The 14,091-nt window shown below is 45.1% G+C and overlaps 1 protein-coding gene across 1 annotated transcript; it reads left to right on the top strand.

Moving 5' to 3' along the window:
• The first annotated feature begins 4,492 nt into the window (after positions 1-4,492).
• On the top strand, positions 4,493-13,735 carry GABARAPL2 (GABA type A receptor associated protein like 2). Its single transcript, XM_069456325.1, has 4 exons — positions 4,493-4,638; positions 4,975-5,030; positions 6,185-6,357; positions 13,130-13,735. The coding sequence occupies exons 1-4, from the start codon at positions 4,605-4,607 to the stop codon at positions 13,218-13,220; spliced, it is 354 nt and encodes a 117-aa protein (XP_069312426.1). The 5' UTR covers positions 4,493-4,604; the 3' UTR covers positions 13,221-13,735.
• Positions 13,736-14,091: the final 356 nt, after the last annotated feature.

Genomic DNA, 14,091 nt, shown 5'->3' on the forward strand with positions numbered 1-14,091 from the left:
CAAGACCCTGTCTTACACAAGCAAACAAACAAAAAAAATCGAATGCTTTTTCTCCCCCCTAAACCAATATTTTGAACATGGCAGAAGGATTTTCTCTTTTTAGAATACTGTCTGCAGCCAAGTTCCTCATCAAAAAGCCATGAAGGATCACATTGCAGTGTTAGAGTGTGAGGTTTGTGCTCAAAGTGGAGTCCGGTCGTTGATGCTCATACTTTGGAGGCAACCTAGAAGGGGCTTTTAGATGAAGAGAACAGCTGAGATCCTAACAACACAGACAACAGAGCACAGACAGAGAGAAAGGTCAAGATCTGCCCATGTGAGAAAATGATCACAGGGTCCTTATCGCAACAGTTGAAGATGACAATTAATGTCATCAGCTATAAAATGCTTTTGACATGTCATCAGGTCCAGTCCTACTCATTCTTGCTTTAAAGATTTTCTGGGATGGCAACATAGCTCTTAAATACAGCAATTGTTAGGGTTAAATCTATGGTATGATTCTGATGTTACATTGTATGTATGCTTTAAGTGGATGACTTCCATTTATTTAAATAACCACTAAAATGAGGGTATTCCAGAATAAATGAGTCCAGTATTGACTCCTGTGAGTGACTCTCCCTTGAGGAAGGAGGCGTTTGCCTCCAAAACTCCTTTTTTCAACAGAAACAAACAGATACAGTAGCTAAGTAACTGCTGAAACAAGGAGGTGACCGCTAAGAATTTAGGTGCATGAAGTGCTTCAGACTTACCTAGAATGCCATGAGCTTTGCAAAAATATTTAGCAATAATCGATAGTAATATTTATTCTTTGCTTCCATGATTTGTAGACGCTAGTCCTTGTGGTTTTATTTCAATTCTTTTAGAGAGAATACTAGACCTTTAAAAATGTTAAGGATCTGTGTATATCATGTTAGTTTCATACATCTACCAGTGAGAACTGACTTCTCAGTTTCTATTTCCATAATGTTCTTGTGTTTCATACAGTTTACCTCCAAGGAGAGAAAGATTCATTCTCTTAAAACTACACATTTTAATAGTGTTCCTCTCCTTTAGAAGAGCTCCTATTCAGGTTCTCTGGAATCAGCTTAGAACTCCTGAATATCTTCAAGGCTTTCCAACATGTCTTTTACCTTGGCTTTTATCTATATTGCTTCCCAGTTCCCTCTTAAAACCCCAGCCTTCATTTTGATGGGAAGGAAAACTTTACCTTGTGAAATATGTACCCTTCTCTCTTCATCAGAAGATTCACATTCTCTGTGAAGTCTTTCTTTTAATTCTCACTTGACTTTGTGCTGGTCCCTATTGCCCTAGCCATCCCTCAGTATCCATGTTCACATAGCTCTCCAAAGTTTGAAACTCATTCTCTGAGCCTTATGGATTTGTTAATGTGTAACTGCATATATTCATTATCTTATTTCTCCTTTTGACTCACGTCCTTAACTATCTACCCTCTCAAGGAAGGCATCCAGTGTTCTCAGAACACTCAATAGCTTAAGACAGTGAAGAAGGTGATGCATATGATCAAGGCCAATGAGATAAGCCAATTAGAATGGTGAACTGGAAAAAGACACCAAAAAAGTAGGTAAAGGATAGAAGACATAGAGACAGTGCACATCACTGAGATCGTCAGGAGACATTCCTGTGAGTGTGTGAGCAGTGGATCTTCCCCCTGAGAAGTGTATTAAGCTCTTCCACGTGCCAGGTAATATAAACGTGCCTTGGACTAGGACACAATCATCAGCTCTGTAAGTGAAGGCAGGGGACCTGAGTCGAATTTCTAACTTCTTCACTGATTCACTGACTATGAGATGTTGAACTACCATCTTCATTCTTCAGTGTTTAATTCTCTTTGTGAAATAGATATTTTTACTCACTGTCTAGCTAATCTCATCCAGCTCAATGGCTTTAAAGACTTCTCTGCCTTTGTGACTCATAAAGCCATTCACCTATTCTCCATCTTCATTTGGATGTGTCTCTTTGGCATCTCAGACTTAATATTCTAAAACCAAACTCTTGATTTTAACTCCCCAAGATGGCACCACCCCATTTCAGTAAATGTCAGTAGCATCCTTACAAAAACCTTGACTTTGACCTGTCCTTCACATCTCACATCCAATGTATCAGCATTTTTTACCACCTCTACCTTCAAAATATACGCAGAATACAACTGCTTCCCACCACCTCCATACACATCACCTTGGCCTAAGCCAACATCATCTTTCACCAGGATTATCACAATAACCTATTTCTGGGCTTCTACCCTCACCCCCTACAGTCTACTAAGCTAGCATGATCACTTAAAAAGGAAAGTCAGATTGTGTTACACCTCTGCTTAGAACCCCAGACTGACTTCTCATCTCATTCTAAATAAAATCTAAAGTACTTCACATAGCATTCAAAGCTCAATACTGTTTTTGTTTGAGATTTTTTTTTTTTTTTTTTGAGACAGAGTCTCACTCTGTTGTCCAGGCTAGAGTGCCGTGGCGTCAGCCTAGCTCACAGCAACCTCAAACTCCTGGGCTCAAGTAATCCTCCTGCCTCAGCCTCCCAAGTAGCTGGGACTACAGGCATGCACCACCATGCTCGGCTAATTTTATATATATATATATATATATATATATATATATTTTTTTTTTTAGTTGTCCAGCTAATTTGTTTCTATTTTTTTTTTAGTAGAGACGGGGTCTCGCTCTTGCTCAGGCTGGTCTTGAACTCCTGAGCTCAAATGATCTGCCCACTTCAGCCTCCCAGAGAGCTAGGATTACAGGCGTGAGCCACCATGCCCAGCCGAGATCTTTTTGAACTTATAACACACTCCTGCCCTTGTTTGTTAAGTTCCCGCCATAGGGAGTTCTTTCATGTTCCTAGAATATGCCAACCTCTTTAATTAGCATTTCATCCCACAATCACTCTTTAGTCACGTACCCTGCCTTATTTTTGTAAACAGCACCTATTAGTATCTGACATATTTATTTTTTGTCTTGGCCCAGCAGAATGCAAAGGTCATGAGAGTAGGGGTGTTTTCTGTCTTTTTCACTGTGGTTTCTCCAGCACCTAGAATGGTCCTCTTGTTTGCAGCAACACTAATTTCTAAGCATGAAATTCAAAGAATTTTTCACTTTATTAAAAACAAAAAACCATTCTGGTTGCTCAGACACACAATCTTAAAATAACAAAAATACTTTTAGAATGAAGCTAGGTTGCACGGCATCAATCAGGAATTTCAACTGTAGGAAATGATGAATGACAACGTCCAAACATACCAGCCTTATAGGTGCATCAGAATCACAAGCACGTGGCAGGTTTCATATGCCCAATTAAGTGAATATTCTCATTACGTGTTCACCAGCTCATAAACGGATGGTGACTCAGACCAGACTGCTTTGATCACTCTGCTTGGAAGAAAGGAATTAACATCACCGATTGGAGAACTTCAAGGCATCTGCTGAGGCAGGTGACACACACAGCCCAGGCTGTGATTGCTAAACCTCTCCCACTGGCAAACAAGTAAACTCATCTCATGACCAGCTCTCAGGGGAATTCTCTGAACCTGACAGTCACTTCTAACTCCTCTGCCAGATAAGGTTAAGGGTTTTCTTTATGATTAGTGATGTTACAGTCCTCAGATGCTTATTTGTATTTCTTTTTTTTTTTTTTTTTGAGACAGAGTGTCACTTTGTTGCCCTGGGCTAGAGAGAATGCCGTGGCATCAGCCTCGCTCACAGCAACCTCAAACTTCTGGGCTCAAGCAATCCTACTGCCTCAGCCTCCCGAGTAGCTGGGACTACAGGCATGCGCCACCATGCCCGGCTAATTTTTATATTTATATTTTTAGTTGGCCTGTATTTCTTAAATATTTATTCAAATATTTATTCATGAACAAAGGAAGGAAATGGGATTTGTTTAAATTCAATTTCTAGGTCCAAGGCCGCCTATTACGGCTGTCCCTAATACTGGACCTCCTGTTTTCATCGGTACCCCTTCCCACACAGTCCCCTCAAACTATCACCCCACCCCCAATATTGAGCCCCCAATGTATCACCACTCCAAACAACAGTCCCCAAACTGTCAGCTCCCTAAACAGCCCCCTTGCCATAGCCAACCACTAAAGACCCCTCTTCTGTCATACACACCCCCAAATACCGTTCTTGTCACCAATGTCCCAATCCGACTGCCCCTGGGAACAGCTCTCCACAAGCTCACTAAACTATCAGCCACACCCCCAAACAGCCCCTATACTACCAGCCCGTCACCAGCACCGCCGAGGCCCCACTCCTGTCACCAGTTCCCCGAGCACTCCATCCCAGGGTCGCCAATATGTCTTATAGATGTGCCTTAATCAGCGTCTTCATCTCCCCAACCCGCATAGCTCCTCAGGCTGGTCCTCTTCAGCTCCGCCCCTTTACGTGCGCCCCCGCCCCTCGGCGCGTGGTCTTGGCGAATGTCGCCGGAAGCCCCGCCCTCGGCGGGTTGCTAAGCTCCCGCAGCCGGAAGTCCCGCCTGTCGTGTAGTCGCCGCTGCTTCCTCCGCTGTCGTTGTTGTTGTGGTCGGTGCGCTGAGCTCCGCGGCTCCGAGAGCCGGTCCGTCCCCTTCCCGCCGCCGCCATGAAGTGGATGTTCAAGGAGGACCACTCGCTGGGTGAGCGCTCAGCTGCCGGCCTGGCCGCGGGGGGTCTGGGTGGCGAGTGGATCCCCTCCCCCACTTGAGTCGCCTTGGGCCGGGCCGGATCGGGCGGGGCGGATGGCACTTTCTGCTCTCCGGTCGCTGAGGCCCTGGCGCTTTGGGCGGCTTCCCACCGACCCCAAGCCGCCCTCTGCGGGCCCTTTCGGGAGCTAAAGGACAGAGGACTGCGGCCGCGGGGACACCGACACTAGGGCCTGGGGTGTGCGCAGGGCTCAGGGGGAGGAGGCCTGGGAGCCCAGGAACCGACCGGTGGGCAGGTGCGGCCGTCAGCCTGGTGTATTTCTCCCACAGAACACAGATGTGTGGAATCCTCGAAGATCCGAGCGAAATATCCCGACCGGGTTCCGGTGAGTGTTTGGACTCTCCACCTCCTCATCCCGCAGTCACCCCAGTCGTCTAGGACCTGTGATAGGGGTCCTAGGCCATTCAACAGTTGACAAGTTGAGGTTCCAGTCTCAGTTACAGTAGAGGGGCCAGACTGAGCTGGGGACGCTCGGGGCGTGAGGGGCTCGGGCTGGTGCTGTTCAGGGTGCCTTAGTGCTGAATCTCCTGATCTAGGCCAGCGAGCTGTCTGCAGCCTCAGGGCTCCCTCGCCAATTATGTAAGGGACGGTGTTCTAGGACAGGGCAACAGGTCATCGCCACTTTGGGGAATAGTGGTGGAGGGAGACTATCATTCTGGGCTTGGAAGTCTTAAAGAGGTACGTTAGTCTCAGGACATTCATCTTTTACTTTGAGCCTCCATCTTTCCCTAACTTCTAGTTTCCTTTCCTCACCCTGAGCGTGTCTTCCTTGCCTGACCAAAAAAATATGAGAAGCTGCTGAAAGCCCCTTCTGCCATGGTTTCCCCTTTATCAGTAATAAATATGATCCCGTATTTCTTCCATGGTGGGGGAGATAGTTTTTTTAATCCTTATTGATTTTTTTTTAAAGTACATCAAGGCCTGTTATTGTAGTTCTTTGCTTGTGGAACAGTTCCTTTGGGGAAGGAGCAGGAGGGACAAATTTGAAGCCTGTTCAGAGAGAAGCAACAGGGCAAATGACGAGCTGGGTTCTTGGCTGGCTGGGATTGCCAGGCATTCCCAGTAGCCCATCCATTCTTGTCTCCTGTGTTCGTTGGGATCTTAATTCTTGGTAGTGCGAAGGTGGATCCATGCTGGGGTCCTGGAGTAACAGGCTATAGATGAAACCCTCACTAGATATTCTCAAGTCTGCCCAGATAAAATGTTGAAAAGCTTAAGTAAGGGCTGTGTTTCTCTTGTGAATCAGGGATGAGAGATATAATTGACCACAGAAAAGCACTTAACCATTTCCCTATAACACATTTATATCAACTCTTAACCTCCAGAGTGTGTGGTTTATTAAGCCTGGGACATATTTTCTTACGCTATGCCTTTCCTATCCACCTCCTTGCCCACCCCTCTGTTCATCAGCTCCCTGATAATGTGAGGCCAGATGCTCACCTTAGGAAATCCAGTTCTGACCTCTCTTTACTTTCCCAGGTGATTGTGGAAAAGGTCTCAGGCTCTCAGATTGTTGACATCGACAAACGGAAGTACTTGGTTCCGTCTGATATCACTGTGGCTCAGTTCATGTGGATCATCAGGAAAAGGATCCAGCTTCCTTCTGAAAAGGCGATCTTCCTGTTTGTGGATAAGACAGTCCCACAGTCCAGGTGAGAGGTATTTACTAGATGGGCCCCAGATTAGATATCTGCTTGGCTGCTTGTAGAACTCAAAACTTTAGAAGGCTGAAAACTTCTAGGGGTCCTGACTGAAAATCTAGATTCTGTGCTCCCGTATCAGGAGCTCCGGGGAAATAAGAAAGGGTTGCAATACATGGGAGTGCACTTTGGATTAAGGAAATAGAACCAGGCCAGGACCTTGAGAAAAAAATGATGAAACCCAGCCTCAGACCTCCAGAATCCTTTAAAACAGCTGAAGACTTACTTACACTTAAGGTGTAGGTAGAACTGAGACCCAAAATGCAGTTTCTCCAAATAATCCATGAAATCCTGTTACTGTCCACCAGGAGCTTGTGGGCCTTGCTGAGGCTCTGCTCCAGTTAATCTTCCTACTAGCTTGCTCTCCAAACTCAGTCAGTTCTTTGCCATTGTGAGAGTCTGTAGCTGCCTGATCTTCAAGCCTGATAAAGTGGCTGCTGTAAAGTAAAGGGCCCTGAGGTCTCTTTCCAGATTTATACTGCCCTTGGTACCACCTTGCTTTGACTGTCAGACTGTTTTGCTGCCTGGAAGAAATCTCTGGGACTATAACTTGGGTCCTGAATCTAGGCAGAGGCATTAGAATACCTCCTTTCTGTGTATTTTATAGCCCCAGCTTTAGTCCCCTGTGGAAAAGGAAAAAGGACTGGCTCTATCTAAAGCCCTGGTCAGTCCTTTCCCATTTTTGACTGGGTACTTCTAAGCCCTGAGCCAGATTCTGGCCTGCCTCTCTCCCCACAGTGTGAGTTCCTGGCCACATCTTATCTTAGTGATCCAAACTAGGTTTCATTTGTTACCTCCAAAAGTAATACTTCTGAAAGCTAAGGTTTTCAGAAGCCCTAGAAACTAGCCCAGTGTTGCCAAAATATGTTCATGTTGAAAATCCTTGAAAGCTCCAAAAGAGGTCTAAGCTAAATTCCAGACCTTATTTCTATTAAAGGTGGAAGACTCTGGCTGTTTTGGGTCTGATTTTCTCTTTCCCGGTGTCCACCACCTCCACTTCCTCATGTTTGGTAGATAGGGCAGGGGAGAAATGGAAGCTAGTGTTCAGCCTGAGGAGACAGGCCAGGGCCTGCCAACTGGGTGCCATTGGTCTGGTTCAGCTGTAGCTCTGGAGGCTGTGGTATTGCCAGAGGCAATCTTGTCACTTGTTGGTTCTTCTAGCCTTCCTTCACAGACTTCTGGGCAGTGTGTTGCTGGGTGTACACTTCACTGGGAGAGGAAGTTTTGGGCATCTTTGGTCACTCTCGGCTCCCTTTAAGGTGGTGGGGGAGGTCAATCTTCCTTCATACCACCTGCAACTTCTGCAGAGCCTTGGTGACCCTGTGTTTCCTCCTTCCTCGAGGTGGCAGCTTAGTGGGAGGAAGTAGGTGACTAGGATCTATGGCATTGAGTTTATTTTCCTCAATTCTAATCCTCAGGTACTTTTTGATGGAAATGAAGCAGCTTTCTTGAGACATTAAGATTAATTACTGTGATGGCTCCATAGTAATCTATCAATTAAAATGGCTACAGGTCTTTCCAACTGCCCCCTCCCCGGTTATCCCCAAGATATAAATAGGATTAGAAATGAATGACTCTCAGGGCTGCTTCAGGGTCATTTTCTCTCCAAGTCCCATTTGCCTTTCCAGCCTGGTGAGAATACCCCCTGAAACAGATTATGCCAGTGACTCAAGTCAGGATTTTAGGGCAAAGTAACCAAGAACCCAAATCCTGACCCTTCAGGATTTAGTCACCAGCCAGGGCCCTTCTGCCCAGGCCCTCAGCACATTTAGCCCTAGTTGACTTCTCACCCTACACTTGATGCAGCTGTTCTTTGTTCATTTTGGGGTTTTATTCTTAAAAACAAATTTGTTTGTAAACAAAAGAGGCATGTGACATCATAGGGCTGTATGCAAGGGCTAATCACCTCATAGCAGCACAAACAAAAGTGCCACAGGGTCTCCTTCTTAAAGCTTGTGTGACTCAGCTTCACCGTGTCTTCCCCAAGGCAGTTTCGCAGCCTCGTCCTCAGCTTAGGCATTGGGAGCCTCCCTTAACCTTCACCCAGTGTTTGCCGGTCTCAAAGAGTAGCTGGGGAAATCAGAGTAGAGAAAGGATGAATCCAAGCCGTCAGGAGCCCTCTCCCCACCCACCTTAACTGACAGGTCTCCACAGAGATCAGTTATGCCTGAGGCTAAACAGGAGTGACTTCAGTTATTTCTGCCTTGGAGCAGAACACAGGCAATCACCACAGTGTCATGGTTATTATGCGGAGTAGTTAGTATAAAATATTGATTCTAGAAAGAGAGACAGAGGCAAGTCCCTACTTTCAGTTCTTGTTGTTTGAAAAAAGGGGCGAACCTCAACTGCCTTTTCCCATTTAGCATTGGAAAGTTGAATTTTCTGCTTAGGTGCCTGCGTCAACAATCAGGTTAAAAACAGAAGGGGAACTATGCCTTGGTGCAGGCAGAACTTGAGAAGGAACATCAGCGTACAAGTTTCCCAGTCATGGCCTGAGCGGGCACCCAGACCTGGCAGTGCTCCTTGTTTAGAACACAAACAAGAGGTAATCCCCTGTTTAAAACAGAAACAGGAGTATATTATTAAATAAAATATCTCAAAGATGTTATAATTTGACATTGGGAAACCTGTACTGTTTAAGATTATGGTGTTTAGTTGCTTCTGGATCTTAAAGAGTTGTCTTAAGTAAAAAAAAAGTTATGTCTTATTATTCCATTCATCCTTTTTTTAAGAAATGTGTTTAAATGAGCACTTTCGATCATTTCTGGGTAAATACCACTTTAAGAACAGAGTTTGTTTACATCATAAAAACCTGATAAAAAGAAACAACCATAGTTAATTTTTATATTTAGAATCTTGGAGAGTCTTCAGGGTCTTATTAACTTTCACCTGGAGACCAGAACCTCTGCAGGATCCACAATAGTGGCCATTGTCCTCCCACCTCACCCCTCCATCTCCACGGCCCTCCTATTCCCGCCCTCCGGATAAATCCAGGTCCAGTGGAAGCACATGAGCTCCAGAGCAGATGGGTGGCCAGGTGTGCTCAACAGTCCAGCCAATTCCTGAGTCAGGCTAGATTCCATAGCCTCCATGACCTGCCCTTGGTTGGGGGCAAGGGCAACTTCTACAGGAATTGGGTATCCAACAGTTCTGCATAAGCCTCCCCAGTTTATAAGGCTGTTGAGGAGCATAAAACTAATATTTGCCCTCAGCAGCATGGCTGTTCCTGGATGTGACCCTCCTGAAACTTGCCTTTATTGTTGTTAGTTTCTCCACTGGAGAAGTGGTTTTACCTGAATCTGCGTGACCTTGGATGGAGGAGTTGGGGACGGGGTTTTAGGGGGCAGTTTAGTTCTATTTCACTCAGTACTTTAGGGTACCGCTTCAGCTGAGATTGGCTCCATGGCTTGAATCTGCCATTGGCGTTTCCCATTTTTTTTTCCTTGTCATACTCAGAGCTTGGAAGGAGGCAGTGCCTCTGGTATCCGGAGCAGCTTCCTTCTCAGATGAGTGTATGTGGTACTTGATGCCATGGAGGTGTGCATTAGTATAAGGGACTGGAAGCTATTTTTGGGTGTGTTCTACAGCCACCTCCCAGTAACAGGCAGGAAGCCTTGGGGTTGCAAAGCTGCTCGCGAGTTGTCAGGACACCGAGCAAGCCTGTGCAGCTTAGCTGGGTGGATGCACAGAGCTGCCTGTGTGCTTCAGGATCCCCAGGCGTTACCCAGTGCCGTGTAGCTCAGGCCTCTGAACTGAGAGGGAAGCTCATCTTCTCGGGGGTTTGTGGAACGTGTCCTAAACTGACACACCAGCCTTCTGTTAGACTGCCTGCTGATGGCGGCGGCAGGGGAGGGGGTGTTTAACGTTAAGAATTAAGGTTTTTAACTCTATTTGTGGCCCAGCTCTTTTTGGCTCCAGGCCATGTTATTCTGACTCTGCATGTATGCAGTCTGATCTTTAAGTGCTATTTTCAAATCATTGGGCTTGCCAGTCTTGTTTCATGGCATCCAGTGAAGTCTCAAAATCAGGCAAGTGTTCAGCATTGGGCATTGTCACTTATCAAGTTCCTTGCCCAAGGGCTGTCCCGATTGCAAGGATGCTGTGCTGCTGCTAAGTAAAGTTTTCTCCTGAAGCTGCATGACAGAAAAGGAAAACAGTGTTGGACTCTAAGTCATCAGGCACAGCCATCTGTTGTCAGATTACAGGGTCTGAAGGAAAGGTCCCTAAGACTTCGCTACTTAGCTTGTGATGCAGAGATTGGAAGCCACATGATTGTGGCCCCTACCCTGCCAAAAGTCAGGGCTCTGAGTCTCAGAGCCTGCCTCCACCGGTAGTGGTCCAGGGGTCATTGCTCACCATGGGCAGCATGCAGAGAGCCTGGGTTGGGCTACTGGTGTTTATGAAACTCCTCAAATATTTCTAATTTAGCAGTAGGATTTAGAGTCATTGCTAGGCAAGGAGCAGAACTTAGGCTGTCAGATGGAACCAAACTTGACATAGGCATCAAAGAGTGGTTATCTTTAAATTGCACACAATGTCTATACCCATTTGGTAATGGCAGTGGGGACCAGGTATCATCAAGGTCACCTTGGATACTTGAACCAAGTGGGGTAAAGAGAGTTGTGGCAATAGTTGAAGTTGTTTTCCCATTAGCCTTATTCTGAGGAGTCTCAGAGAAAAGTGAGGTTTCTCTCTGGGCTTTCCCAACCATTAGGGTAAATCTTCTTGGGAGACTCAACCACATGGTCAAGCCCTTCTGCTAGTTGCTGGTTTTTCACTCCACTTCCTGGCTTGTCACTCTACTTCCTAATGACATGATTCTTAAAGATGAGGCCACCCCGAAACGCCCCCCCCCGCCACCCCCGACCCCTGCCTCCAAAAAAAAGGACAAGCATCTCTCTTCTCAACCTGGCTGCACAAGGAATCATTTTCAGCATTTAAAAACATACTGATGCCTGGGTCCCACCTCCAGAGATTCTGATTTAATTGGCCTGGGTGGGGCTTGGGCATGGAGATGTTTTTAAAGCTCCCCAGTGATTCTGATATGCAGCCAAGGTTGAGACCCACTGCTGTCGGGGTTCTCATGAGCAGGGATTCTTCCCTCTACCCACTGCCCAAGTCCTCACATGTTCTAGGACAGTTCTGTCAATAAAAATGGCATGTGAGCCACATTTGTAATTTTAAAATTTTCTAGTAGTCACCTAAAAGTAAAAACAGGTGAAAGCAATTTTCATATATTTTATGTAATCCAGCATATCCAAAATTTTATTTCAACATGTAATCAAAATTGAGATATTTTACTTTCATACTAAGTCTGAAATCTTGTTTGTGTTTTACACATACAGCACATCTCAATTCATATGAGCCATATTTCAAGTGCTGTGTGTAGAGCTAGTGGCTACTGTATTGGGCAGCAGCAATGTAAAGTACTTCAATCATAGCAGCAGTTTCTGCCAAACAGTGCCATTCTAGGCAGTTCTTATTTTACAATTTCCAGGTTAAAAGATGCTCGCAGGGAGTGCTGTTTTTGTTGTATTAATACAAGATGCTGGTGACAGGCCATCTCAAAGTCATACTCATCCACCCCCAGACTATTACTTAATAATTCTACCTACCCACACAGCCATCCGAGCTAAGCTTGCAAATGGGGCAGGAAGAATAGGAAAGAAGATGACTCCCCCTTTATAAATGTGGCCTGCATCCCTGTTTACATGAAGTTCCCACTCTGCCGACCAGGAACAAAACAGCAGAGTAGGGTCCTGGACCCCTTTCTCCCCAACTGGCCCTTGGTTTACTGAGTCCAGTATTTAAGCAGCTGTTGTGACCTGTCCAGGCCAGTGACCTCAGATGTCTCAACCTGAGCATCTTTCCGCTGGTTCTAGTTGACCCTGGGCTTAGCACATGTTGGTACTTCCTGCTCATCTCCAATAGTACAGCCACAGGTCAGAGCTTGCAGCGGGGTTGCAGGTGTTACTAGTGTTACTCTGGAGTCGGTACAACTCAGTTTCATGGCAGAGGACCTGATTAGGTCTCCTCCACTGCAGTCTGTTTTACAGCTTAGGGAAAGCCAGCTTTCCTACCCACACATGTTTAGTTTGAGAAACAGCTATTTCTGGAGGCTTCTTTGGATCCCAGATACAATGAGAGCTTTTTGCATTACATATGAGGAAAATAACTTCTCTTTGATGAAGCTGATACAGAGCTCTTGGGGGGACAGGGGTTTTGGTCCAGGAGCTTCCACAAGAGTGAACCCACTTGCACCTTTATCATGTTAAGTCCAAAGTATAAATCTTCAAATAAACCAGCATGGAGGAGATGAGAGTCCAGTGTACTCTTACTTACCAGGATCCTTCACCCACTCAGGGATAGGCTCTTAGGTTTGTCATTTTGCTTAGGTTTTTTTTCCTTGCCCTTGGCATTTAAGAGGTATTCATGTGTTGAACAGCCAGAGCCCACTCAAGAAGCTGGCTTCTTTAGGGGGTTTACCTGTTGTGAGGATGTCAAATGGCCTTGCCTTCTGGGAGACCTAATTTATCGTAAACTTTTCATGGTTCCATTTCTCTTCTGTAAAATAGGATTATAGGTGCACAGCAGGTACTGATACTTGAATTATTTTTTACTACCTACCACCAAGGGTCAGGTTCCTTATCCTCAGGCCATCTTTTCTTCTTCTGACACTTTGACTTTCAATTTTCAATCATTTTTTTTTTTTTTCTCTTTCAAGCCTAACTATGGGACAGCTTTACGAGAAGGAAAAAGATGAAGATGGATTCTTGTATGTGGCCTACAGCGGAGAGAACACTTTCGGCTTCTGAGGGCCATTGCTTCGCTAGGTGCACTGTTCCTGCTTGTGTATCTTGTAAATAGCTGGCCATTTTCAGTTGTTATACCAGAGCCTCTCCACAAAGACCTATTAGTGCATTTGTAACTGGATTTATTTCTTAATATATTGGAAGGTTTTGTTTCCTTAGACTAGTAAATCATCATACAGAGTTTTATTTTGAGTTTTTCCTTTTGTGCACTATCTTCATGGCTATACCCTCCAGGGAACTTGTTCTTCTGGAAATCATATTTAATGAAGATATTTCCATATCAAAGTGAGGTAGGCGCGGTATTAAAGTGAAAGAGAAGGAGATGATGCATTTATTCTGGATTATGTTTGAAGTGTTAGAAGGCTAAGTATTAAAAGCATCCAAATTAAATCCTTAGCAATCAGAACACTTGCTTCACTAGATTTTGCCAACTGCCAATCATGTTGGACTGAGCTAATCTGTTCCTCTTTCTGAAACTATTAAAGTAAATAACAATAAAACTTCCTCTTATAAAGGCACTGCAGTGTGACCATGTCCTTTATTCACCTTCATTTGGGTGGGTCAGAGAAGTGGCTCCTGCATCTGTCAGGCTGGGAGGAGGGCTTGTGGAGGTCATGGCAGCACAGCCTGGGACAGGAAGCAGTGGGTAGTGTCCTAAGGAAGGACCTTTTTTTTAAATGGTTAACATATTCACATGGTTCAGATAGCAGCATGGTATAAAAAGGTATACATTGAGAAGTTTTGCTCCCAACACTGTTTTCTGACCATCTCTGCCCTTTATGGGAAACTACTTTTACTGGCTTCTTTTCAGTATTGATTTTTAGAAGGATAATTAGATTTGAACACATATCCTTATTTTCTTTGTCTTATACAA

The sequence above is a fragment of the Eulemur rufifrons genome, chromosome 23, assembly GCF_041146395.1.
Source record: "Eulemur rufifrons isolate Redbay chromosome 23, OSU_ERuf_1, whole genome shotgun sequence".
NCBI classification, from domain to species: domain Eukaryota; kingdom Metazoa; phylum Chordata; class Mammalia; order Primates; family Lemuridae; genus Eulemur; species Eulemur rufifrons.

Excerpts from the sequence above, each read along its gene's own strand:
- GABARAPL2 (XM_069456325.1), top strand. The coding sequence starts at position 4,605 with ATGAAGTGGATGTTCAAGGAGGACCACTCGCTGG. Across the intron at positions 5,031-6,184 it reads AATATCCCGACCGGGTTCCG|GTGATTGTGGAAAAGGTCTC; the intron begins GTGAGTGTTTGG and ends TTACTTTCCCAG. Across the intron at positions 6,358-13,129 it reads AAGACAGTCCCACAGTCCAG|CCTAACTATGGGACAGCTTT; the intron begins GTGAGAGGTATT and ends TTCTCTTTCAAG.